This window comes from Protobothrops mucrosquamatus, unplaced genomic scaffold (assembly GCF_001527695.2).
Source record: "Protobothrops mucrosquamatus isolate PMUCROS unplaced genomic scaffold, P.Mucros_1.0 scaffold_267, whole genome shotgun sequence".
Lineage (NCBI taxonomy): Eukaryota > Metazoa > Chordata > Lepidosauria > Squamata > Viperidae > Protobothrops > Protobothrops mucrosquamatus.
Genome location: NW_015386343.1, coordinates 418,494 through 442,975, shown reverse-complemented (window position 1 = coordinate 442,975; position 24,482 = coordinate 418,494). Strand labels below are relative to the sequence as shown.

The following is a 24,482-nucleotide window of genomic DNA, read 5'->3' as shown; positions in this document are numbered from 1 at the left end:
ATACATATTCAAAAAAAAATTGTGGCTGACAAAGAGTTAGTGGGAGACTAGTATAGCTATTTCAACCTCCTACTAACTCTTTGTCAGCCACAAATTTTTTTTGAATTTACAGTATTCACAATATGTGATGTCTGCCTGCAAAACATGCTCCTAGATTGGAGCGAAATGCAGAACAGACTGATTTATCCTATACTTGGTAGACTGGGTGCTCCAGCCAACACATAGATATACATAGATATACATAGATATTTTTAAGTGAGTTTTGTCCCATTTTACGACTTTTCTTGCCATGTCTGTTAAGTGAATCGCTGCAGTTGTGAAATTAGTAACATGGTTGTTAAGTGAATCTGGCTTCCCCCATTGACTTTGCTTGTCAGATGTTCGCAAAAGATGGTCACATGACCCCGGGACATTGCAACGTGCCATAAATTTGAACCAGTTGTCAAGCATCCGAATGTAAATCACGTGACATTTTCAGTGCCATTGTAACTTTGAATGGTCATTAAACGAAGTGTTGAATGTTGGGAACTACCTGTACTAGCTTTCCTCATCCAACCAGATATAATCCTATGTTGCATCAGTAGTAGTATAATCCGTAGATTGGGGGGGGGGACAGTTATAGATCGGGGGGTGGGTGTTCCTCTCTCTTCTGCATTGGATCATACTGGAACACTGTGTCCGCATCTGGAGCCATTGACAATTTGAAATATGTCCATAGAATAGATAATATTCTATCTATTCTTCAAAAAGAAAAAGTATGAAGAACAGTTAGAGGCATTGGGTAATTTATGTTTATATCTGTAGAGAGATATGATAGCTGCCGCTAAATATCTGAACCACAGTCATGTTGAATAACAGAATTGGAAGGGATGGGACTGATGATTTTGATGGTTGCTACAAGATTATTTCTTTTCTTTTTTTTCCTTTGTCAGTGTTGCATAGAGCAGGGGTCCCCAAACTTGGCAACTTTAAGACCTGTGGACTCCCCACAGAATTCTGGGAGTTGAAGTCCACAGGTCTTAAAGTTGCCAAGGTTGGGGACCCCTGGCATAGAGTGACTTAACCGAATGAAACCACAGTAGTCCTCAACTTACAACCATTTGTTTCGCAACCATTCAAAGTTACAATGGTGCCAAATAAAATGACTTACAACCAGTCCTCATACTTATGACTATTGCAGCAGCCGTGAGGTCACGTGATCAAAATTCAGATACTTGACAATCTGTATGTATTTATACTGGTTGCAGTATCCCAAGGTCACACGATTGCCATTTTTAACCTTCCCATCTGGCATCCAACAAGCAAAGCCATTGGGGAAAGCTGGATTCGCTTAGCGGCAGTTAATTCGCTTAACAAGCACAGTGATTCATTTAACAACCACAGCAAAAAAAAAGGATCGCATGACTCACTTAATGACCTCCTTGCTTAGCGATGGAAGTTTGGGTCCCATTTGTGATTGTAAATTGAGGACTACCTGTATGCCCATTCATCCCTGCCACCACTTTCCTTTTTCCAGTAAGCCAGTGTTTCTCAACCTTGACAATTTTAAGGCATGTGGACTTCAACTCCCAGAATTCCACAGCCAGCATTGCTGGCTGTGGAATTCTGGGAGTTGAAGTCCACATGCCTTAAAATTGTCAAGGTTGAGAAACACTGCTTAAGCTGAAGTTTTGCAAAATACTGTTGTGATTGATGGTCTTGTCTAGTAAGAATAGCCAGGCAGAATAAATGGGAGCCAGGAAAAGAAGTCTCATTCATTCCAGTATGAAACAGTTCATAAAAAAAGGAACAAAGTGCCTTTTCAAATTCTTTGTATCTTTCATTCCGTGATAACACAATGCACATATAATAGGGGAGGGGCTTGCATCACACTGCTTGTGCTGTTCAGACCCCTACACTCAGAGGGTGTTTGAACTTGCATCATTGTGGATTTTCTACCTCATCCAATTACATTGACCAGCAGTTGCACTGGTGGGGCCCACTTTCTCTCTGGTTTTTTGAACGTTTATTCCCCAAAGCAGCCTTCCATAACCTGCGGTAGCACCCTTCAGCTGTATTGGATGCAATTCCTGTAACTCCCAGGGCAACAAAGTTGTCTGAAAATACAATTGAGAGTGGCTATAGTTACTGACAAAGTTAAGACATTGTATGGTAAAATGTGATATTTTTGATTTGTGACAAAATGTAGTATCCTCTCTTTTTGTTTAAGCTGATCCCAATTGGCATGTCCATTGTTCATAAGGCAAGAGAGTTAACTTGTTGAACTCCAAGTCTCATAAGACCAGCCGCCAAGTCTGTGAACACTGTAATCTAGTATTTGGCATTATACAGGATCCGCATCTTTGCTGAAGTCAATCAAAGCTGTCTAAACTGGTGACAGATTCTTAAAATTAAATAGGGCTCCAGTCAGACACAGAACTTTACATCTAAAATTATAAAATAGCACATAGGCAGGTAGTCCTCAACTTTGATTTGAACCAGATTTTTTGTGGCTAAGAAAGTTGTTTGTTGAGTGAGTCACGCCCAATTCTACAATCTTTTTTTGCCACAGTTGAATGAATCACTGCAGTTATTAAGTGAATCAGACAATTGTTAAATGAATCTACCTTCGCCCATTGTCTTTGTTTGTTGGAAGTCAGTTGGGAAGGTCTCAAAAGACAATCACAAGCGCTTGGGATAGTGCAACTGTTATAAATACATGCCAAATGCCAAGTGCCTGAATTTTGATCACATGACTGGAAATGTTGGGATGGTTTAAGTGGGAGAACCAGCCATAAATCACTTTTTTTTAGTACTGTTGTAACTTCAAACACTCACTAAACAAGTGGTTGTAAGTTAAGGACTGCCTGTACTCAACTGTTTCCCACATATTTTATTTCATCTGGCCTACATAAATGATAAGAGTTCAACTTTGCAGAGGGAAACAACAAATAATAACTATGAGATACTTTAGCTTTTTGTCCCAATTTAAAAGTACATCTTAAATTTGAATTTGAATCTATTACTTCTATATTAAGGGATCCAACATACACTCCCCAAATAGCATAAAGATTAAAAAATGTTCAAGAAACCTGTTCCTGGTGGACATGTCCTTAGATGTGGTTATTCCATAGGATATTTCAACTCTGTACAAACACTCTTTATGGGGGAAAAAATCCAGAACTTCGGAAGAATNACATCTTAAATTTGAATTTGAATCTATTACTTCTATATTAAGGGATCCAACATACACTCCCCAAATAGCATAAAGATTAAAAAATGTTCAAGAAACCTGTTCCTGGTGGACATGTCCTTAGATGTGGTTATTCCATAGGATATTTCAACTCTGTACAAACACTCTTTATGGGGGAAAAAATCCAGAACTTCGGAAGAATTCAGAACTTTGCATGATACAATTCTGGAAGAGAAATATGTGTCTATAGACCATAGCAGAATCTCCTATGCTAGCTTGCAGTCATATAGTACAATACTGTGTATTTGTAGTTATATGAAAGTGAAAATACATAATGTAATCTCTAGCAAAATAACATTTTAGATATACAGTATGTTCACAGAGGGATCTCTAGCACTTAAGAATAATCACATCCATGTTTACTACAACCCGTGTTTCTCCAAAAATAAGACCAGGTCTTATTATTTTATTTTATTTTTTTGGCTTAAAAGAGGCACCAGGTCTTACTTTCAGTCTTTTATACTCAACTCTGGCACTGACAGCCCCACCCAGCCGGCCCCACTTCTTCTGACCAAAGGAGCAGCTTCATTCTGCAGCTGTATTCCACCCTGCATTTTGCAGTCAAGCCTTTCTGGAAGGCTATGCAGCCGAGTACTGAGCTATGGATTCAATCCATAGCTTGGTTCTCAGCTGCAATGGCCTTCTGGAAAGGCCTGTGACTGAGAAATGCAGGCCTGGCTGCAGAAGACGCCACAGAAGAAGTGGGCCAGCAAAGAGAGGCCTGGCTGCAAGGTGAGTGGGTGCGGGGCACATGGGGCAGCTCCACATCCCCACCCCCACCCTAGCTTGATTTTTAGGTGTGTGCCTTGCCCCAAAACTAGGGCTTGTTTTTGGGGTAGGGCTTATATTAGGCCCACCCCCAAAAATCAAGCTAGGGCAGTGCTTCTCAACCTTGACAATTTTAAGGCATGTGGACTTCAACTCCCAGAATTCCACAGCCAGCAATGCTGGCTGTGGAATTCTGGGAGTTGAATTCCACATGCCTTAAAATTGTCAAGGTTGAGAAACACTGAGCTAGGGCTTATTTTCGGAGTAGGCCTTACTTTTGAGGAAACAGGGTATTACTGAGTTGATGAATTCTGTACAGTTTGTCCAAATTTGCCATTAAAGTTATGAAGATCTGAATCTTGAAGTTAGAATTATATCAAAATATCAATGGGCATAGATGCTTCTTAAGGGGCTATCACATGGAGCATTGGGGGTGAAGTATTTCAACTACAAGATCCCTGTCTTCCTTACTTAACACTTTGGCTGCTTTTCCCACATACTATCAGAAACTCTACTGATCTGGATCAAATTTATGATCTCTTGTTAAAGAAAACAAAATAGAACAAAATATTCTATTGCCATGAGATGAAGAATGAATAGTGACACTAATTGTCTCCTGGTCTGAATAAGTTGCAGTATAGCTATTGTTAATATCTGAAAACTTGTAGCAATTATTTTTCCACAAACTGCCTTGATAAGTACCTGTTCCTCAAAACAGTTTTGATTAAAATAAATCTTCCCAGAACATTGGTTTAAACATGTTTATTGACAATAAAATGGACTGCAATTGTGTAATAGTAATTTTTGGTTCTAAACTCATTTGGTTACCTTCATGCAAAAAAAAGAGGAGATAGAACAAAATATTAATCAGACATTAATGTTAATAATTAACTACATTAATTTTCATTACCATGCAGTTCCAAACTCCAAATTGTCTCACACATGGACAAAACCAACGGCTGCAGCTGTGTTAAACTTAGCAATGACTTTTTTAATTCAGTTCTAGTTAGGCTCAAGAGTGACTTACAACTTCCTGAAAAGTCTTTTAGTGAGAGCTTGGAAATGGGAAGACTCCATACAGTAGCCTAATAATAAGGAAAGTACTCAAGTTGTATTAGCTTTGAATGCATTAAGTAAATAGCAGAAACAAGCTTGGGGGAATCCAGAAGTCATCATGTTCTCAGCCACTGTATTCTGTAACTACTTCATGGTTATCCCTTCCATAATGGATAAGTTAGATAGATCAATTTTCTGTTGACGTTCATGGAGTCAAGCAACTCCATATCTTCTTTTGCAAGCCTAAAATCAAAGACCTGGAAATCAATAATGGAGGAATAATTTCAATACATTAAATTATATTAAATGTTTTTGACAATCAACCCACTGTAACATCAATTTGTGTTCTGCATATAAACTACTATTACTTGTATTGGGGATATAGGATAGGTGTTTTTCCTTCAAGCTTGGATATGGAAGTCTTGGAGGAAAATTGCTGTTGTTCCTGGTGAGTAGTAGACCTGTGATACATTCAACTCCAGCAAATATGTCCCCCCACCCACCCCCGACTTTGCACGGCTTCAAAAATCTGCAAAATGAATTTGATCAGAGGTCATAGCAAAATGAAAGAACTGTCCATTTCTGGGGAAGCAAAACTTTACACAGGTTTTCAAGTGTCTTAAAAGACTGTCATGTTTAAAATTGAGTGGTTAGGAATCCTGACTGCCCATTGAAGAAACACTCAAATTTACTTAAAAGACGCTCAGTTTCAAAGGCTATTTCATTTTTGTTTAGGCATTATGAAAGCTTAAATAAAATTTCAAGTTATAAGGCATTGTTGAGTCCCTTTTGATATACTACCTTTTCCATATTGTTATTATTATGGCATTTTTATATTTGAACTATAATGATATTAAGTATGTAAAATGAAATAAATTCATTTGTTACAAAAGACAGGTTTTCCAAATATATTGCTGTTATATTAATAGTATCTGAGAGTTATCTGTAGAAACAAAAGAAACAGAAAGCATCAAGTAAATGTCTTGTCCTAATTAAACTCTCCTGTGAGAGCTGACTGTTAAAGAGATTTCTCTCTGGTTCATAAACAGTAGTTCATCAAATGGGAAACAGAGCCTTAAAAATAAGATAACTGAAAACTAAATGTCCATCAATCTTTCAAATAAAATGGAAGAGAAATGATTATTAAAAAACAAAACAATAGTTCCAAAAATGTTCCATTAAAAAAAAAGGATGCATGATAAAAATGGATGAAATGACAAGTTGCGTAAGCTGAATGCAACTTTTACTACCTGAAATCTTCCAAGACATTGTGATTCAGATGCAAGCATTACATCAAAGAAATATTACAATTTTTTGTTAATATTGTCAACTTGGCATCTAGCCAGCTGATACTTCCAACTTTTGCCTTCCACTCAAATTGCATCATCTGAATATTGTTCTTTCAATTAGCCGATTAGGGATTGACATTTAATTCTCTGCCTTCTTAAATAACCTCAGCCTATAATCCGAATGAAGCAGTATGAAAATGAAATAAAAGCAAGGTGTCTTCAGAACTAAAAAGCAGTAATTTGCTTTTCAAATGACAAAAACAAATGAAACCCCTTGTCATGGAAGATTACTTCAATATATGTTTATGGCAGCAAGATTACTACATGTACCAAGAAGGAAGGATTCAACACTACCTATTAGGGGGGAAATAGTTGGTGGAATTGACAAAACTTGCTGAGATGGATAAATTAACTTCTTTGATTAGAGACATGACACTATCTATATTTACTGAAACTTACATTTACATTTACTAGAAACTTCTCAGGGAATTTTGCATTAAAATAAAAAAAATGAATTTGTGATCGATGGTTTTGATTATTAGACAATATAATTATAGAAAAAAGAGTATTATGATGTAACTTTAGAAAGAGAGGTTAAAATATAATTGTCCTTATAACTGCTGTGAAGAATATCGGAAGCCATTGCTTTGTATTTTTTTCCTTTCCTATTTTTCCTATTTTAACTTTTTTCTTTTCTTGCACTTTTTGCTTTCTTTCTCTTTTCTTCTTTCTTTTATGTTTGTATTAGTTTGTATCTTTTTGAAAAGTATTAATACATATTTTATACACAGACACACAAATGAAGCCCCCCTACTACTGATACATCGAAATAAAGTGTTAAAAATCTAATCCCTGATTCTAATGTGTCTGTTTTGATTGAGCTCTCCAAAACTAATGATACCGGTGTAAACATCTATCCTTCTAAATCCAGCTCCTTTCAGATCTTTGAGGAGACTTTTCAAACGGATGAATGCCAGATACCTGTTTTAATTCTCCAACTGAGATATTGAAAGAGAAAAGATGCTCCTGTACGGGAAAGATAAAGCAAGGTTTCATCAGATATTTCACACAATTCTAATAGAAGACTTATGGGAATAAATTCAACTTTTCCCTCCGAAGGACTGCATTTTTCAGAAGCCTGAGAAGCATATTCAAGAATCTGATTTTCCCAAAGCAGTTGGCTTCATTGGAGCCTTCCAGAGTAAAGCAGGAGCCATCTGAAAATAAAACAGGCTCATTCTTGGCAAATAGTACAAAACGTTTTGACCATGGGCAGGCTTTGTTTATACATCTACAAAACAATTTTCATCCAGGAACAGAGCTTTCAAAAAAGAGTTGTCACTAGCTTTCCTGTCAACGTAACTTCATTGTACCACTTTAAAAGGAAATAGACTGGTGTTTACCAGAGCATATCAGGCCAGTAACACATATATTTTGACTCTGAGGGCTTCTGAACTTATAATTACTGCAGCCTGTTTACTGCCTATGTAGCAGTGACATAATTATCTTCTAGTCTCAGTTGTGGGCTAGGAAAGGGGCCCGAGCATCTTCAACTCTCTGCAATCATATGCGAGCTTGGTTAGAAATCCCTTACGTGTGCATTTTAAAGCCACCATTGGTTTGGGTTTTTTTTTTCAACTTGAGGGTCTGAGGTACATTTCATCCAGAAGGGGGATGGAGGAGGAGGAGGGGGAGATTATTCACAACCAGCAGCAACAAAGATGGAGATGGAAAAAAAAAACAGGCCACATAAATGATTGAAAGGGGGGGGAAAAGGGAGAAAATTAAGATTCTGAGGTGAACAGCCTCAGAAAAGGGCCACATTCTTCCCCTTCACTTTTTAAAACTGATTTTGCTCTTTTCTTCTTTCCCAATCATTGGCATTACTGCTCCAGCTAAAATTTGTAACATTTTCCACTTCAATATTTGAAGAAAGCAGCCTTGCCACCATATTTCAGGGCTCTGCATAATTCCAAGTATCATGATTAAAATGCAATCAATCTTCTAGTTTCCCTATGTGCAAAGCCTGAGAAGAGCCCTAGATGTGCATCAATTATGTTCAACTGATTTATTTAATTGTGCTACCTCAGAGGAGTTTCATTTAGATGGAAACAAACAAGTAAAAAATAGAGCTAAACTCAAGGAACTGAAGGAAAAACTCCCAGAAAAACTTCAACAACTTCAAAATTGTGGGCATCCCAAAGCTCTTCTCCTCAAACTGGAAAAGCTACAATCCAAACAAAGAAGAGTGCTACTCCACCCACTATTTTGTCTGTTTTGACCCCCTCTATAGATGTCACTGAATTGGAATTTGATTTGGAAAAAAAAATATTATTCCCAAATTCATAGGAACTAGGCCTCATGGAATCACCCTTGAAAAATTATGTTAATCCTACCGTCATAGGTGGTTAAAAAAACAGGCTTTGATCAAATGATGGTTACTATTTATTATACTTTCATATTCATTGGAGTTAAACGATATCAAACATTCTAGAGAAAAAAGGAACCACATTAATCCAGTACCTGAGTTTTTATATTGCGTTTTAAAAAAAAAAAGAGGGAGAGAGAGAGAAAGATAAAAGCTGCTGTGCTACAACTGGAAAGATCCAGGCCACCCAAAAGCCTTTCAAATAATTCCTCTGCAATTGCCAGAATACACCCTCAAATACAGTGCCTTTGAAAGAGATGATAAATATGGGATGTTCTCATCCAACCCAAGAAAGAAATGTGCCATTTACCACTGATGATTGTAATTATCACTCGGAAGGTAGACTTTTAGAAAATTTATCCTGTCCAAAAAACTGGAGGATTGACAGATCTAATTTTAAGTTGGCTGTGGGAAGGGGATGTAATTTGAATCTGAACGTAGTTTTTGGTACTGGCACATCAATATTATAAAAATATTCACCATTCAATCATAATCTGACTCTTCCATACTCAGAAAACCTCATGTTCTTTTCATATTGTAGTTTAAAAAAAAATCTGGTTTATTTTATAATAAGCTGCAGAACTACTATGGAAATAAAGGATGGGCAATATAGATTAAGTCTGGCTCCACGCTTAATAGCTCCAACAGAACTAATTAAACAGACTGCAATCTGACAAATACAAAAAAAGAAGATAACTTTGTTGTTCCTTGTAGGTGAATTCATCAATTGAAAAATGCCATTTTTAGGGGCCAAGCCACGGTGGAAGCCAGCATTATGAATGGAAGTCTCTACCAAGTCAACACAAAATATTTTTTAATAGTTCTGTAAAATTTTCAGCCACAAATGTATCGTGATAGTCAGTTCACTAATATCATAAAAACAGTATGTCCACAAATGGAATAACAAAAGCCAACCTCCATATTTTGGAATTAAGAAGCAAAGCTTCATATTTAAATTGAAAGATCTAGATTCAAAGAAAAGAGCATCCAAAAGTCCAAAGTACACACATGATTGGATCGTCAATTAGCTTCTAAGAGACATTGAATATTAGCTTTCATATTCTGCCTGTCCCTCAGAAATATTAAAGGGGGCCCTGAGAAGATATTTTCTTCTGAACAGGAGTGGGCATCCTAAACTACCTTTTGTGGCATCCCCACTCCCTAGGATTATATGTTTTTACGTTTTTCAGAAAAATGTGACCTCATTTACTTGTGGTGTATCATATGGTATCCACTCTCTGAGAATCCCTGAACCTCTTTGCCAAATAGTAGAACAATGAAACTAAAAATGGGGGCTTCAGGTCTTCAAAAAATTGTCTAAAATGAATCCCTCTTCAATGCTAAGCATGCAGCAGAAAATATGAGATGAACACATTAAAAAATATTAATGCATTTCTTTAATTTAGATCTTGGTTGTCCAACCTTTTGGCTTGCCTGGGTCGCACTGAGTGAAAACAAATTGTCTTGGGCTGCATGTAAAATATATAATGTTAATGATGTAAATAACAAACTTCTTTTATTTTTAAAATATTTTTTATTATCTTGGGGGCAGCATTATCTTGTGGGGTGTCTAGGGCGGCCTGCGGGTTGGACAGGCTTGATTTAGATGGTATGGAACATTTCAGTCATGTTAATTGCTCTGATGAAAATAGATTCCCTAAATGTAAACATGCCTGCCTATGAAGTTTTACTCAGATGCATGTCATTTATTTTATTTATATCAACATATGAAGGCTATAAACAGATATACATAAAATTACAGCTTTTGTAAGTAGCCTCAGGATAAATAACAACCCATATTTGATGTATGCATGGTTAGAATGAAGCTGAAACTGATTCTGTATGGGAATAATACATGTATGTGTTTTTTGTCATATGTAATAAAATAATCTTCACCAATGAATGATATTCTGGGTATTCTGTTAGCAAAAACATGGTGGAGCTTGTTTTTTAGCCTGCATATTTAGAATTGTCTTTTAAAACAGCTGGCTCCCTTAGCAGCGTATTTTTGCTTCTAATACAATTGGGATTTCATACTGCTTGTGCATATCTTGAATAGCAGCACTATATGAAACTCCTAACAGAGATTAGGAACTCTGTTCTTCCTCTTTTATTTAACCGTCTCTTTCAAATTACTTAGAATAGTGATTAGCAACTTGGCATCCTCCAGATGTTTTCAATTACCAAACCTATAGTCCCCAATCACTGGTCATGGTGACTGGTTTTTATGAGAATGGTAATTAATGAACACTCATTAGATGAATTCAAGTGAAGGTTAGATAGTCATCTGTCTGGGATAGCAATAGCACTTAGCACTTAGACTTATACACTGCTTCACAGTGCTTCACAGCCCTCTCTAAGCAGTTTACAGAGTCAACATATTGCCTCCAACAATTGGGGCCCTCATTTTACCAACCTAGGAAGGATGGAAGACTGAGTCAACCTTGAACTGGTCAGAATCGAACTCCTGGCAGGGAGTTAGCCATACTTAATGCTGGCCTGAAACATAAAAGGGGGTTGGACTAGAAGACCTCCAAGGTCCCTTCCGACTCTGCTATTATATTCTACATCATACATGCATTAAGAAATCTGAATTCATACTTAATACAGTTTGTTGGGCAAAGTTTTAATGCTACCACAAAATATGGTGGCTATATAAACAGTGTCTTCATGGTCACTCTCCAAAGAGAATCAATCAATCAATCACTCTCCATGTAGCATGTTTCTTGGTTCATTTAATTTTTATATACCCCTCCCCCAACAGTGCGGTAATATGTTTCTTGCTGAATAAATAAACTGCTGGATTATGTGTCAACTATGGCTTAATACAAGCCCCATATAAATTGTAATTTATAGTAATTCATTTGAGTAACAACGAGGGTGTGGAATTATGGCTGGGAGCTTCTCCTACCACACCAGAGAGGCAGCAACTGGAGCTGGGCAAAGCCTCTACTTAAGCATCTAGCAATAACTATGAGACAAGAATACTCAAATTAAAGACTTGATTTCTTGGGGCAGTAAATCCAGTTTGCTGAAACCTGACGGAAAGGAATCCAATAAACCATTTCTTCTAGAACATTCAACTGTTGCCTCTCTTCCAAAAGGAGAAGGCTGAAGACCTTGACCATAGTTGTCAAGTATAGCTAGATCCAAGGGGGAAACCTTTAAGGAAAGGACATACCACTACCCGTCTCAAGATAAATATCTTTCTAGAAACTCAAAACGTAAATGCAGTACACATTGTAAGTAATTTTATTTGTCAACAGCTTAATTGCTCTGTAGATCATTCTTGAGTGGATGATCCTCACTATCTTAACCAGTGCCCCAGCCTCCTTTGTAAAAGTGACCAGCAGCCTTTTTTTTTAATAAAAAAAATTCTATTTATTAGAGATGGCTAGAAAAGCCCCATTCTACAGAGTCACTCTATAAACTATCATCTTTGTTCAGGCAATAAAAAGTAACCCCCTTTTCTGCCTCACTGGTATAAGGTAGTCCAAAAATGTTGGGTTTCTTGGGGGCCAATCCTGACTATAAGTTACCAGATTTCTTGTTCTGTTTTGCACACTGTTGTATTTAAATGAATGATTTAAGTGAGTCCAAACTAAGCCTGCAATCACCTAATGGTTCCATTTGGCATAGATTAAATAATGAGTAAAATTGCCAACTATGGCTTATTGGTTAAAAACAGTATGGTTAAACATCCTAGCTCAATATTATGCATAAATAGAATACGTAGATTATTTTAAGATACACTAAAAGAGAAAGAACGGGGGGGGGGGGGAGAAATGAATTTAATCATAAAGTTCTCTCCTAAAACCTGAATACATACGTATCTCAAGAGACAATCTTGAACTTTCTTTGAAATGCTGACAAAATCTTCTAGAAAGTGTAATCAAAGGGGGGAAAGTCTCTGAAGTCTGTAATAAAAAAGCTTCAGGGACAAACAATATCAACCCACTGCAAGCTGGGTGTTGATAAAAAGCAAGGAACATGTTTTTTTGTGATACGACTAAAACAGCACAGCAGTGGGAAAACTGCTCCAGGAAGTCCTAAAACAATATAAATCACAGTCAGACTTTCCATACTCTTCTGGATACAGGAACTCCTAAAATATCAGGCCAATGTGACTACTTACCAAACACCAAGTTGATAATCGAACAGAACTTTCTAAAAGTTCATTGCATTATAAGCCATCAATGTATGCTTTTAAATAAGGTTCCAAGAGCACTACCATATTTGACCCCAAATCCACGTTGAGTAAAAGCTAAACTAACTTTTTAGTGAAACTTGAAACACAGCCCATCATGATGTTGAGAGAAGGTTTTCTACCAAGATGCCCCCAAATATGTATGTACTGTGTTAGACTTCATGCCTACCAACTCATGAAGTACAGCAGTTGTAAGCATGGAAGAAAATCTGCTGCTTTCTATCTAAGAATGGAAACTATTCGTCTAAGAATTGTTGGAATCCTAGTTCCAATATACCTGGAGGATTTGCCGAAGGCTGAGAAGGTTGAAGTTTTATGACAAACAAGTGTAAATTTACCTAGAATGATATTTAACGGCAGTCTATATATTCAGGTGAAATAGCTATAAACAATGAGGAAAGAAGGGCCTGCTGAGATAGATATGATACTAATAGCAAGTTCTCTGGTTTCTCTAATATTTGCCTGCCTGTTTCAACCCCTCCTTCCTCCTGTGGCACTTGTTCATTCTTCCTGAATACTGTTAGCATGTAGGTGTTTCATATCATATACTGGTGCATATCCCTCTTCTTTTTAACTCTAAATTCTGGAATTGCAAAATCACAAGAACTGGATGATGGATAACTGAAGTTTTTTGACAGATATTTGTGATTTTACACAAACTGGTGAGGCAACCTGCACAGACTCTTACTGAATCTAAAATGTAAAGAATTACTGGAGCAATCACCCCATGTTCCATGCACATTATAGAACTAGGTGCACTTCCTGCTGAATCCTCTTGATTCACAAGACATAAACCACAGAACAGGATTACTTTGCTCTTCTTCGACAACATAGATTCAGTCTATAGTGTTGGTCTGGAAGACTCAGACTAAATAGTTGTACAACTTAATTTTGCTAAGTGTTGTGTAGATATTGAAGGAATAGGGATACCCATTATGGCTGAGGTACTGTGAAAAAAGTAAAGCAATAAAATAACCTGGCTCAAATGAAATGCAAAGTGATACCCATGGATACAAAGAGTTTTGACACTAATAGATTCTAGACCAGGACTGCTTCAAGAAATAATTTAGGTTATGAATATTCAGTGTAAATCTAAGTGCTATCTTTCTTGGAACTGGTAAAATATTGTTCAATTTCTAGAGAACATTTTCAGTTGTCACTTTTTGGAGAGGAGAGGAGAGGAGAGGAGAGAGAGAGAGACAGAGAGAGAGAGAGAGAGATCTTCTGGTATAATTCTTAAAGTATCCTAACCCAATGTGGTAGTTCAATGTAGAGCTAGCTCAAAATTCAATAAAGGAACCTTAGAATACATGTTAAGATCTCAGAGGACATTAGTTATGGATGCCCACATACCTTGAATGCAGCTTGTTCAATAAAACCTTGATGTGCTGCATGATGAAGCCATGTCTAAGGGGAATCCCTGGATGCAATGCAATATATATGTTAGAAAACCTAGTTGCCAATGAGCAAGGAAAAAATGGGACCAATATTAGTTGCAAGAAGGGACAATGCAAGGTTTGCTGTTGTGTATAACTTATGTCCAGGGGCTCATCAATATTATTACTGAATAAGCCACCTTCACAAATAAAAATCCTAAATTCTAGTCTTCATTTCTGGTGTCAAGCAGGAGTGAAGTCAACGTGGGACAAAGAGCAATGGAGAACCTTATTATTCTGGCTACTGAATCAGTTCCATGACAAACTGCTTAGTTTTTATCAGCAAAAAAAAAAAGGAACTATCTGCTCTTTGTTCTCTGGCAAGTGAGATATGAAATGGAGGTGCTTAATAAAAATAAACATATTTCATTAATGGGCTATATAGGAAAATAACCCAAGAGTACAGCTTGTAGTCCAACTTTCTGCCACAGAATGTTGTTGGCTACAGGAACCTTTCAGAGATGCCTTCACTCTGACAGACTTAGCAGATGAAATGTTGGAGTGAAAACCAGCATCTCTCTTCTTTCAATTTATAAATATTCTCAATACATTAAGAGATGAATGCATAGTAGTTAAGGGGGCTCTTGCTGTTTTCACTAAGACTAACAGCATAGGAATGAGAATTAGAAATGTATAATATCTTTCATCAATTGACAGAAGAGGTCCTCCACAATTAGGCATGGCTGTCAAATATACAAGCCAAGAGACTGTGGCATCCTATTAATCTGTTCACTCTAGAAAAGGAAGCCTTGAGGAGAGTTGGATGTTTGGTCCTTAACAGGCACTGATGTACCCCCTCCCCCCAAAAAAAAGTTGAATAAATTGATGTATAATCACTGCTTTCTGAACATTGGGCTAAACCTACAAGGTAAGAAACAGATGGATCCCTTGGTCGGATGACAGTATCCATTTCCAAGGATAAGGGACCCTAAAAGATATGGACCTCCCTGACTGAAGGGTAGATGGTGATTTAGTTGGGGGAAAGAAGTTATGCAGGGGCAGAACATGGAAGTGAGATACGCTCAAAAGCACACCGAGAAGAACAGCAGGACAGAAAAGTGAGGGTATCAGAAAGTACTTTTTATGTGGTTGCTCTAAAACAGGCCTATCCAGTTCTCAACCCCTGGGCCATATGTGGTCCTGGACAGCTAGTAACGAGGCCCCACAAGATTGTAAACTTTTAACATTACGCGATTTATAATACATTATCCATATTATATATATTTATTTATGTGGCCCAAGACAATTCTTCTTCACTCCATGGGGCCCAGGCAAGCCCAAACCCTAGTTAGAAGGAGGAAAATAATGCTTTTGTCAAAGGGGAAAGGACCTTGGGGAATTCACCAATCGCGGCACTGAAAATACCCCGTATTAAAATGGAAGAACAGCAACACTGCATAACTAGAGGCTCACAACACAAAAAATGGCATGCAGGAAGAGAATTGCTTGTAGGAAAGGAAAAACTTACAAGCTTAAAAGAAAATGAAAGAAAAATGTTTTTAAAAATAATGAATGAAGGATCCGATCTGGGTCGGTCACCGGGACCAGAGGTTTAGCCTTACAAGCTTTCTGATTCGTGCTAGAGCCCATCTTCACGGAACCTCTCTATCACCAGAGATATTAATTATTAATAATCATTAATCAATAAAGAGTAAGCAACAGAAAGAAAATAGTATGCCAAGAAGGAAAAGTAATGGGGGAAAAAATGAGATAAGGAGAAGATGAATCAAACATTTAAAATAGTAAAATTCTTCATAGAAGTGGACTAAGAAAATATGCCTAAGGACAAAAAAAATGGAAAGGAATGAACGTTTCACAATGTTACCGCCTGAAAGAGAGATCATAGAGAAAAGGAGTAAGATCACAAAGTGGTTTAAATTTAAGAGGGGAGGGGAAATTGCTGAATTGCAAGATCTGCTATCTTTGCAATCCCTGGCGTGTGCAGGCAGAATGGGCAAAGCTCCTGGCTAAGTGGTTGCCATTTAAATGTAGGCAATACTAAGCAAGATGTACTTGACTTTACTATGTATTAAACTGGTCCAAATAAAGAAACATCAGGAAGTGCAACTTAATTAAAGTGTTGGAGACACAACTATAGACCTCCCTTGGCCATTCTTTCTTAGCCCAACCTCCCTCACAGGGCTGTTTTTCTTTTGTTTGTTTTTGTTTTGTTTTGGAAAAATAAAAAGGGGCATTGCTATGCAGGCTATCCCAATATAACCAAATTTATATTTAACAATTTATTTTAAAATATTCATTTTAAATGGTTGGGGTATAAGCCAAAGAAATAAATCAAAACGCAGCATGAAAAAAAGAAAACCAGTGAACCTAAGAGTTCAATATAAGCACATAGTGTATGCCCCTATGAAATTTAGAACAGAATTGTAAGCGAAATGGGGAAATTATGCTTCTGTAGCAGGGCCCTGCTTCAAACCTTCTCCCTCCGATATATATAAACTGGTAGACAAAGCTAGTATAGATAAAACAGCAGATATGGGCTGATCACAGAAATTCTATGATCTCTGTAATTTTGCAGGAAAGGTGAAAGGTGTAAAGGTGAAAGCCCTAATAAATAACTTGCCCAGTTACTTGCAATAAGAAAGCAGACAAACCTTGAACTTAAACAATTGAGGTTGGATCCCAGGAAACATGTCTCCCATCATGCATTCCATTTAGAACTGCAACATCATCAAAGTCTAGTGAAAAATCAAAGACCTAAGGAGAATGCATAGAGATTAATGGAGTATGTACATAGGCAACACTGTGTCTGCTACTTAAAGCTAACCAGCATGCTTAATTGTTGTTTTGATGCAAGGTTTTCTCTCTAAAGCTTCTAAAGCCAGAGCAGCCAACGAGTTAGAAAAGCCTTCCTCAGTTTGTTCACTCAATCCCTCTAAAATGTGACTACAACTCCAATCAAACCCAGACAGAAGAATGGCTAAGTTTGCCAGCAGTACTACTCCAGCACCAAGTTAGGGAAGGCTGTTTAGAGTGACTAGCCTTTATTTAATTGGAGGGGAAAAATGACTTAAATTACATAATGTGATGGGTTTGTTTGCTTGATTACTAAGCTGGTTTGTTTATGCTGGCACAGGAGAATATGTTTACTACTACATCTTTCTTTAAACACACAAACTGATTGTGGCTTAATTTGTAAGGAAGAGGACTAATGTCCCTATGGTTTCCTAGAAGTACACATCATTTCTTAAGTCCCAAACCCTAACTCCATGATCTATGTTGCTGGATATCTTCTGCCCTCCTATCCTGCAGCTTTGTGCAAATCTTCATTAATCATGTCAAAAGAATGTGGACAAAAACAAAGAATGAAGTTGCGAACAAAAGAAAAATGAAATCAGTAACTGCTCCTTTGAGGCCTCTTTCCTAAGAGAGATTGTTGATAATGACTAGAGATTCTGGGCCAGAGGGGTTTCCCTGGCTGGGAATTATTATTTTTTGTTTGTTTTAAAGAAAACTTTCTCTTTTCTCTTGGCCAGACCAAATAGTCATCCCTTCTCGTAACACAGATTCTGAGCTGCGTATGCTTAGCTCCTGGAACACAGCAGTTGGCACGTAGTACTGCTAGTTCTTTTTCCTGGAGGATAGACTGAGATGCAGACGCTAAGGAGGTCTCTTCCCTAGAGTTTACTAAGTGCAAGGACAGGCATGGAAGAGGGAAATGTAGAAAAGGAGTAGATGTCACAGAATGAAAGGCCATTTCCTCGTCTGCCTCCCCCCCTTTCCTTGCCTGCTCCCTAAGGAGCTAGGAAGTTCCTGTAAGTTGTATGCCTAGATGAAAACCGAGCCAGCAACGTCAGATACAGTTTCTTGCGTTACACAAGAATATATGCATTCTTGAAAAGTCCCTCTAATCCTTTTATGGTCTTAGCAACAATGCATCATTCTCCTTCAGGACCACCTCTGCGTCAATTTATCATAATTCTACAACACAAGGACCACAAGCCAAAAGCTGATTTGGTTGGAAAATAATCAGCTAGAGTGGTTTTGATTTTTAACTGGCAAGGGACGGTTTTAACAAAAACTTGGCTTCCCCACCTCTTTGTGCCAATGAAGAGGGTGGTCATCACCATATCTTCCAGCAATGAATTTCAGAAGTAACTGATAACCGGAGGAGATTAGAAAGTGTGAGCAGGGATGGAAAGAAGATACTGTTTTATTGGCTAGGTTAGGTGGCTGAAGTGGTGATCTTGAAGTTGGTATGAGGTGTAGTGACATCATTAGCGACACACTATGAAGGTGGGAGTCATGTGCTATAAGAAACTGCACCAAGAATGTGGTGAGAATGAAGTTGAAAAATGGAGGATTTTTATCTGCCTTCTCTTGATAAGGAATCTGAATACAGCTCAGGAGGACATGGCTGTCATGACAGCCAAGGACCTGTCCCATAGTCCTCAGAACTCTTTGTCAGTTAGCAGGACAACTGCTATACCAATACCTAATTTTTTTATTGATCAGTTCTCTGAGTAGATCAAAAAGCTACAAAAACAATACAGAAACAATAAAATAAATTCATAATGAATTGTTATCCCTGCATTCTCTACTTGCTTTCTTTTTTTAAAATTGATCAGACACAAGACCTCAACATATTTCGAATGCAACCTGAGTATTTATATAAAAATAATTATGATATTTGCAGTTCTATTTTCGTATTTCTTCAACTCCAACATAAACTTACTTAAGAACACTTCCTTTGTATACTGAACGCTCTGCACTATTTTCAGTGACTTGTCATTTGCAAAACTCACTCTTCATTATTCACCCTAACTCCAGATCATTTATGACTACTTCAACTTTAACTGATTCGAATACTAATTCTCTAGGAAACCCATATCTTATTTAAAGGTAAAAACTGCTAATGTATTCCTAACACTACTGAACCACCAGAACACATTCATGATTCAAGAGTCATAGTAGAACTTTCTTTCTCTACACGCCCAAGACTATTACATTGATTCTGATATAATTTAGCTGGTACAGAATTAAGCAAAAGGGTTTATGATCAATTGTTATATTAACAACCATCTTGGGAAAGTGCTCATTTTGATGCCAGCTTCTATATTTTAATTAGATCAAATAGTCATTGATATATGTTTAAGTTTTTTTTTTAAAAAATGTATGTAAATGTGCTATCTAATCCTTACTAGTATGAAATATGCCCATCAGTTTTGAAACCATGTCTTGATTCTCTGCATTTTCATGGAAGCAGAAATTGTTCCCAGAATATACAATGAATCAGACTATACAAATTGGGATTACAATCTTAAATTCTTCGAGATGCCTTTCCTGAAAGAATGGGTTCAGGGGTAAGCCTTTTCCACAGTACAGGTAGTACTCAACTTATAACCACAGTTAGGACTGGAATCTAGGACATTTAGTGAAGCAGCTTTTATGCAAGACATCACATGACTGACTACATGGCTATTTCACTCAATAGCTGCAATCCTGACGCTCTAGGTTCTAGTTAAGTGATCTTGCAAGTTATTAAGCAAACTGAGTCCCACATAAGGAGAGTGGAGTGTTTTGTGGAGTGGGGGAGACCCTGGGAAGCTCTGCTCAAGAGTTGAAAATCCTCCCTGCTGAAATCCAAGCAGGGTTTTCAGCTCTTCAGCAAAGAGATACTCACATGTGGCTGATAACTACACCATATGCCTGAGGCACTCCATGCTTCTTACCTTACCACTCTGTCTCTCCACTCTTTCCTTGGATTTGGGGTCCTTCTCATCTCTGTGGACTGGCTGAAAGAGCTGCCTGCCAAAGGATTTCAGCTCCCCACTGTGCACAGAAGGGAATTTTTTGTGGGATGCAGGAAAGGAGCTCAAGTTGTTAGGATGTGAGCTCCCATTTTTACCAAAGGAATTCAGTTCCCCTCCATGCCTAGAGTTCAATTCCCCTCAGCAGGCAGCTGTTTCAGTCAGCCCACAGAGTCGAGAGGGAGTTCTGTCAGCAGGCGGCAACAGTTTGCAAGCTTCCCTCCTGGTTTCCTGATTGACTTTCTGGGAAAACTGGCAGGGAATATTGGAAATGGCAATGACATGATGGTAGGACACTTGGCAACCAGTCATAACAAGTCGCCAAACACCCAGATCACAATCACATGACTGCAGGAGTGGCAGTGCAGTGTTTTGTGATGGCCAGACATGCTTTATGGCCAGTAAAGCACCATTTCCGAGACCACGGTAATTCCAAACTGTGGTTAAATGAATGATCGTAAGTTGAGGACTACCTTTAAATGAATTATTTTCCTGTAGTTTTCCTCTCCTTTCTGTCATACTTTTAAATCTTGAGACATATTAGTAGACTACCCAAAACCTTCTCACTTTGAATTATATTCCCCTAGCACCACTGACTATGCAGAGAATGATGACAATTGCACTGAGGTGCACAATTGGGGAAAATCTGTAATAAAACCAAATCTTCTACAAGGGAGTTTTTTGCTTTTGTGGTAGGTAAAGAAACACACATTGGTTCAATCCAGTAGTCTTTCAGCTATATTGCAAATTGGCATGCATTTGTCAGTGTTGATGCCTCTGTCTATTTTCATCACTTATCCAGTGATAATCCAGGTTATTTTTACCTTATTTTTACCTTTTCTATTAAATGTATACCTTGTCAAAATTACACAGGATTGTTGGTGGCTTTACAGACCATGCAAATAACATCCATGGTACAATAAAAGTAGTAAATGTCTAGAAACTTAAAAAAAATCTAAAAATTAAATGCCCTCCAAAAGAACTCCATTTTCACCAGCTTTTGGAAGATGCCAAGGTCAGAGTTAGCCTGAATATTAATAGGAAGCTAGTCCAAAAAGCAAGTGCACTTCTCCATGTTTTAGCTTCCCATTGCTCCTTAAAGTGGGGTGTCACCATCAGTTTCTCCCAGCAAACCCAAATTGTTCAGTTTAATTTTTGAAGGGATTGTTTTGCTATTCTTCCAATATGTTGATTTTGACTAGGAAATGGACATGAAGTATCTCATCATATTAATATGATATATTGGAATATGTTTGTTTTGTGATATTTATACCTTATTGGATGTTGCTCATTACCTCATGTACCTTTTGTTCAACCATTTCCCTACCTGTAGATTCCTTATTTGCTTTCTCTAAATCTCTATTATTTTGGCTTTAAATAATCTTGAATAATCTTTATCCTTCTCATCCCCCCCCCCCTTTAACTTGTTTTTAACACTCTTTCATTTGGGGAGAATGTTCCCTCCTTTAGAAGTTCAATGAAGCTTTTAGACTTTCTGGGCAGCTATCCACTTACACAGTTATTGAATGTAATAGGACTGTAGCCAGTGTTCCTGTGTAGCTGAACAAAGATTGGTCAGTCTTGTGACTATTCAAAAGTGAAGTCATTTATTACAGATAGAAATGCTGTCCATGTGTGGGGAAATCTGCTTAAGCTATGGAGCTATGTATTACTCCTTATATTTGCCCGTTTCCTCTCAAAATGTGGCCTTCAGTATTATCTTCTGGAGAATTCCTGGGATATATTTTATGGGTATGTGAAAATACAGAAGAGAAAGCAGAATCACCTCCTTTTAATTCTACGAATAGAAGATGCTTATTTTAGGGCCAATAATATATATTTTTTTCAGACAGTGTGTGGATGCTAAAGTTACTGATATTTATCTCATTTTATGTGTTTTCCACATTTGTTGCTCCATCTCAGAATTATGGAGGTTGGATAGGTGGAGATGGATGTTTTTGATAGATTTCATATTAATGTATAGTAGTATTCTCATTAGTTCTTATTTTTTCATCAGACTCCTGATCTAATCATTGGATTTACTTCTTCTTCTTCTTGTGCCATATCCGTTATCGGACGTTGGCAATCATGTTGGCGATCCTGTTTTTATCAGCAGCCGCACGAAAAAATGCTGCTGAGTTTTGTCCAAACCAGTCTCTTAGATTTTGAAGCTATGATGTTCTCCTTCTGCCTGGACCTCGTTTGCCTTCAATCTTTCCTTGGAGGATTAAATGGAGTGTGCCGTATTTTTCTGGGTGTCGCATCACATGTCCGAAATATTCTAACTTTCGTTTTTTAATTGTTTTGATGATTTCCCTTGGCTTTCCCAGGTTGCTTATCACCTCCTCATTTCTGATCTTGTCAACCCAGCTTATATGTAACAGCCGCCTGTAAATCCACATTTCAAATGCTTCTAGTCAAGTGGCCTTCTGTCAGAGACCAACTGTCTACTCCATAGAGTAGGATAGAAAAAATATAACATCTGACAAGCCTGATTTTCAATCTTAGGCTTATGTCGTGACTGCAGAAGACCTTTTTCATTTTGAAGAATGCTGTTCGAGCTTTCTCTATCCTTGTCTTTACTTCAGTGGTCATGTCCCAGCTTTCATGTAAATTAGAACCGAGGTGCGTGATCCTTTAAATTTTTTCTAATGGTATTCCTTCCGAATTTATTGGTGGTAAATTAACGGGTTGTTTGCTGACGACCAAGATCTTGTTTTTTGAGGTGTTAAGTTTCAAGCCATATTTTTCAGATATTTCTGTGACTCTGTTGATGAGGAGTTGAAGGTCTTCATGCTTACTGGCAAGCAGAACTATATCATCAGCATATCTTAAATTGTTGATCCAAACACCGTTTACTTTGATGCCAGCATCGATGTTCTCCAGTGCCTCATTGAAGATTGACTCAGAGTAGATATTGAACAACAGTGGAGACAGAATACATCCTTGTCTGAACCCTCTTCATATTTCTGCATCAGCTGAATATTTTTGACCTAGTCTCACATTTGTTACTTGATGCCAATATAGATTCTTTATTATTTGGATGTCTTTGTCATTTAGTCCCCCTTGTTTCAGGATTTCTAATAGTTTGCTATATCTTATTTTATCAAATGCTTTTTCAAAATCAATGAAGCACATGTAAACATTGTGATTGACATCTCTACAATGCTGTACAAGAACTTGAATGCTGAATAGCGCATCTCATATACCAAGATTGTTTCTGAAACCAAATTGTGTGTTACCTAGACGCTCAATTTTGTTGTATATTCTTGTGTGAATTATTCTCAGGAATATTTTCAGGGCATGACTCATTAAGCTTATTGTTCTGTATTTGGTACACTTCTTTGCATTTATTTTTGGGGGGATTGTCACAAAGGTTGATTTTAGCCAATCATTTGGTATCTTTCCTGTTTCATATATTCGACTGAAGAGTTGCAGTAAAAAATTCTTCCCATTGTTTTCCAGCAATTTTAAAATTTCTACTGGCATGTCATCAGGTCCTGTGGCTTTTCTTGTTTTTGCTATTTTTATTGCATGTTCAACCTCCTCCATAGTGATGTTTGGTCCAGTTGTTATACTTCCCATATGTATATCATCCCTAATGTCGTCAAAAAGTTCTTCAATATATTCCTTCCATCTTTTTAGTTTTTTGTCCTCATCTAAGATAATTTTCCCTTCTTTGTCAACTAAGTTGTTGTTTTTCTTTTTGTAGAGGCCTGCTGCTTCTTTCATTTTTTGTGTAAATTGAAATTATCATGCATACGTTCTGTCTCTTTTATTTCCTTACATCTCTTTGCAAACCACTTTTCTTTTGCCAGCTGAATTTTTCTTCTAATTGTTTTCTGCAATTCGTTGTATTTTTCTTTGTTTTTATTTTTATAAGATCTTCTTTCATTGGATTTAGTAGAGTCACTTTTTCTTTTAACAAGAACATTCCAACTATCTATTGGGATTTGAAGTTTTTGGAATTAGATAATAAACATATGTTTGCACAGATCTTCAAATATACTTTTTGGTGCAATTCTGCCAATAACACTTCAGGTTTTTTTAATGGATATTTGATTCTGCCTGCCTTGTAATTTTTTCAACTATCTGGCCAAACTAAGTCCTTTTTTTCTGACACCACTACACACTGATGCATTGTGTCTCTATCTTGTCCTATGTATTAAAGACTTCTTGAAACTACTATTTTAAATATCCTAAACATTAGCTTCTTGTCTAGCTACCTATATTTAACTTCCAACATCTCTCTACCAAATTTTGCTGGAAACCATAATCAATTATTTTTCATCAATTAT

At 37.3% G+C, this 24,482-nt stretch overlaps 1 protein-coding gene across 3 annotated transcripts in view; it reads right to left on the bottom strand.

Moving 5' to 3' along the window:
- Positions 1 to 4,755: 4,755 nt before the first annotated feature.
- The window catches only part of LOC107302500 (uncharacterized oxidoreductase ZK1290.5), a 69,328-nt gene continuing 49,601 nt past the window's right edge, over positions 4,756 to 24,482 (bottom strand). The window contains exons 7-8 of one of the 3 annotated variants that reach the window (XM_015831612.1): positions 17,029 to 17,131; positions 5,177 to 5,299 (exon numbers count right to left, since the gene is read on the bottom strand). In XM_015831612.1, the coding sequence (XP_015687098.1) occupies positions 17,036 to 17,131 (96 nt within the window). In that variant the 3' untranslated portion in view covers positions 5,177 to 5,299; positions 17,029 to 17,035. Of the gene's footprint in view, positions 5,314 to 17,028; positions 17,132 to 24,482 lie in introns of all 3 variants that reach the window. The other 2 variants (XM_015831611.1, XM_015831610.1) reach the window with 2 other exon arrangements.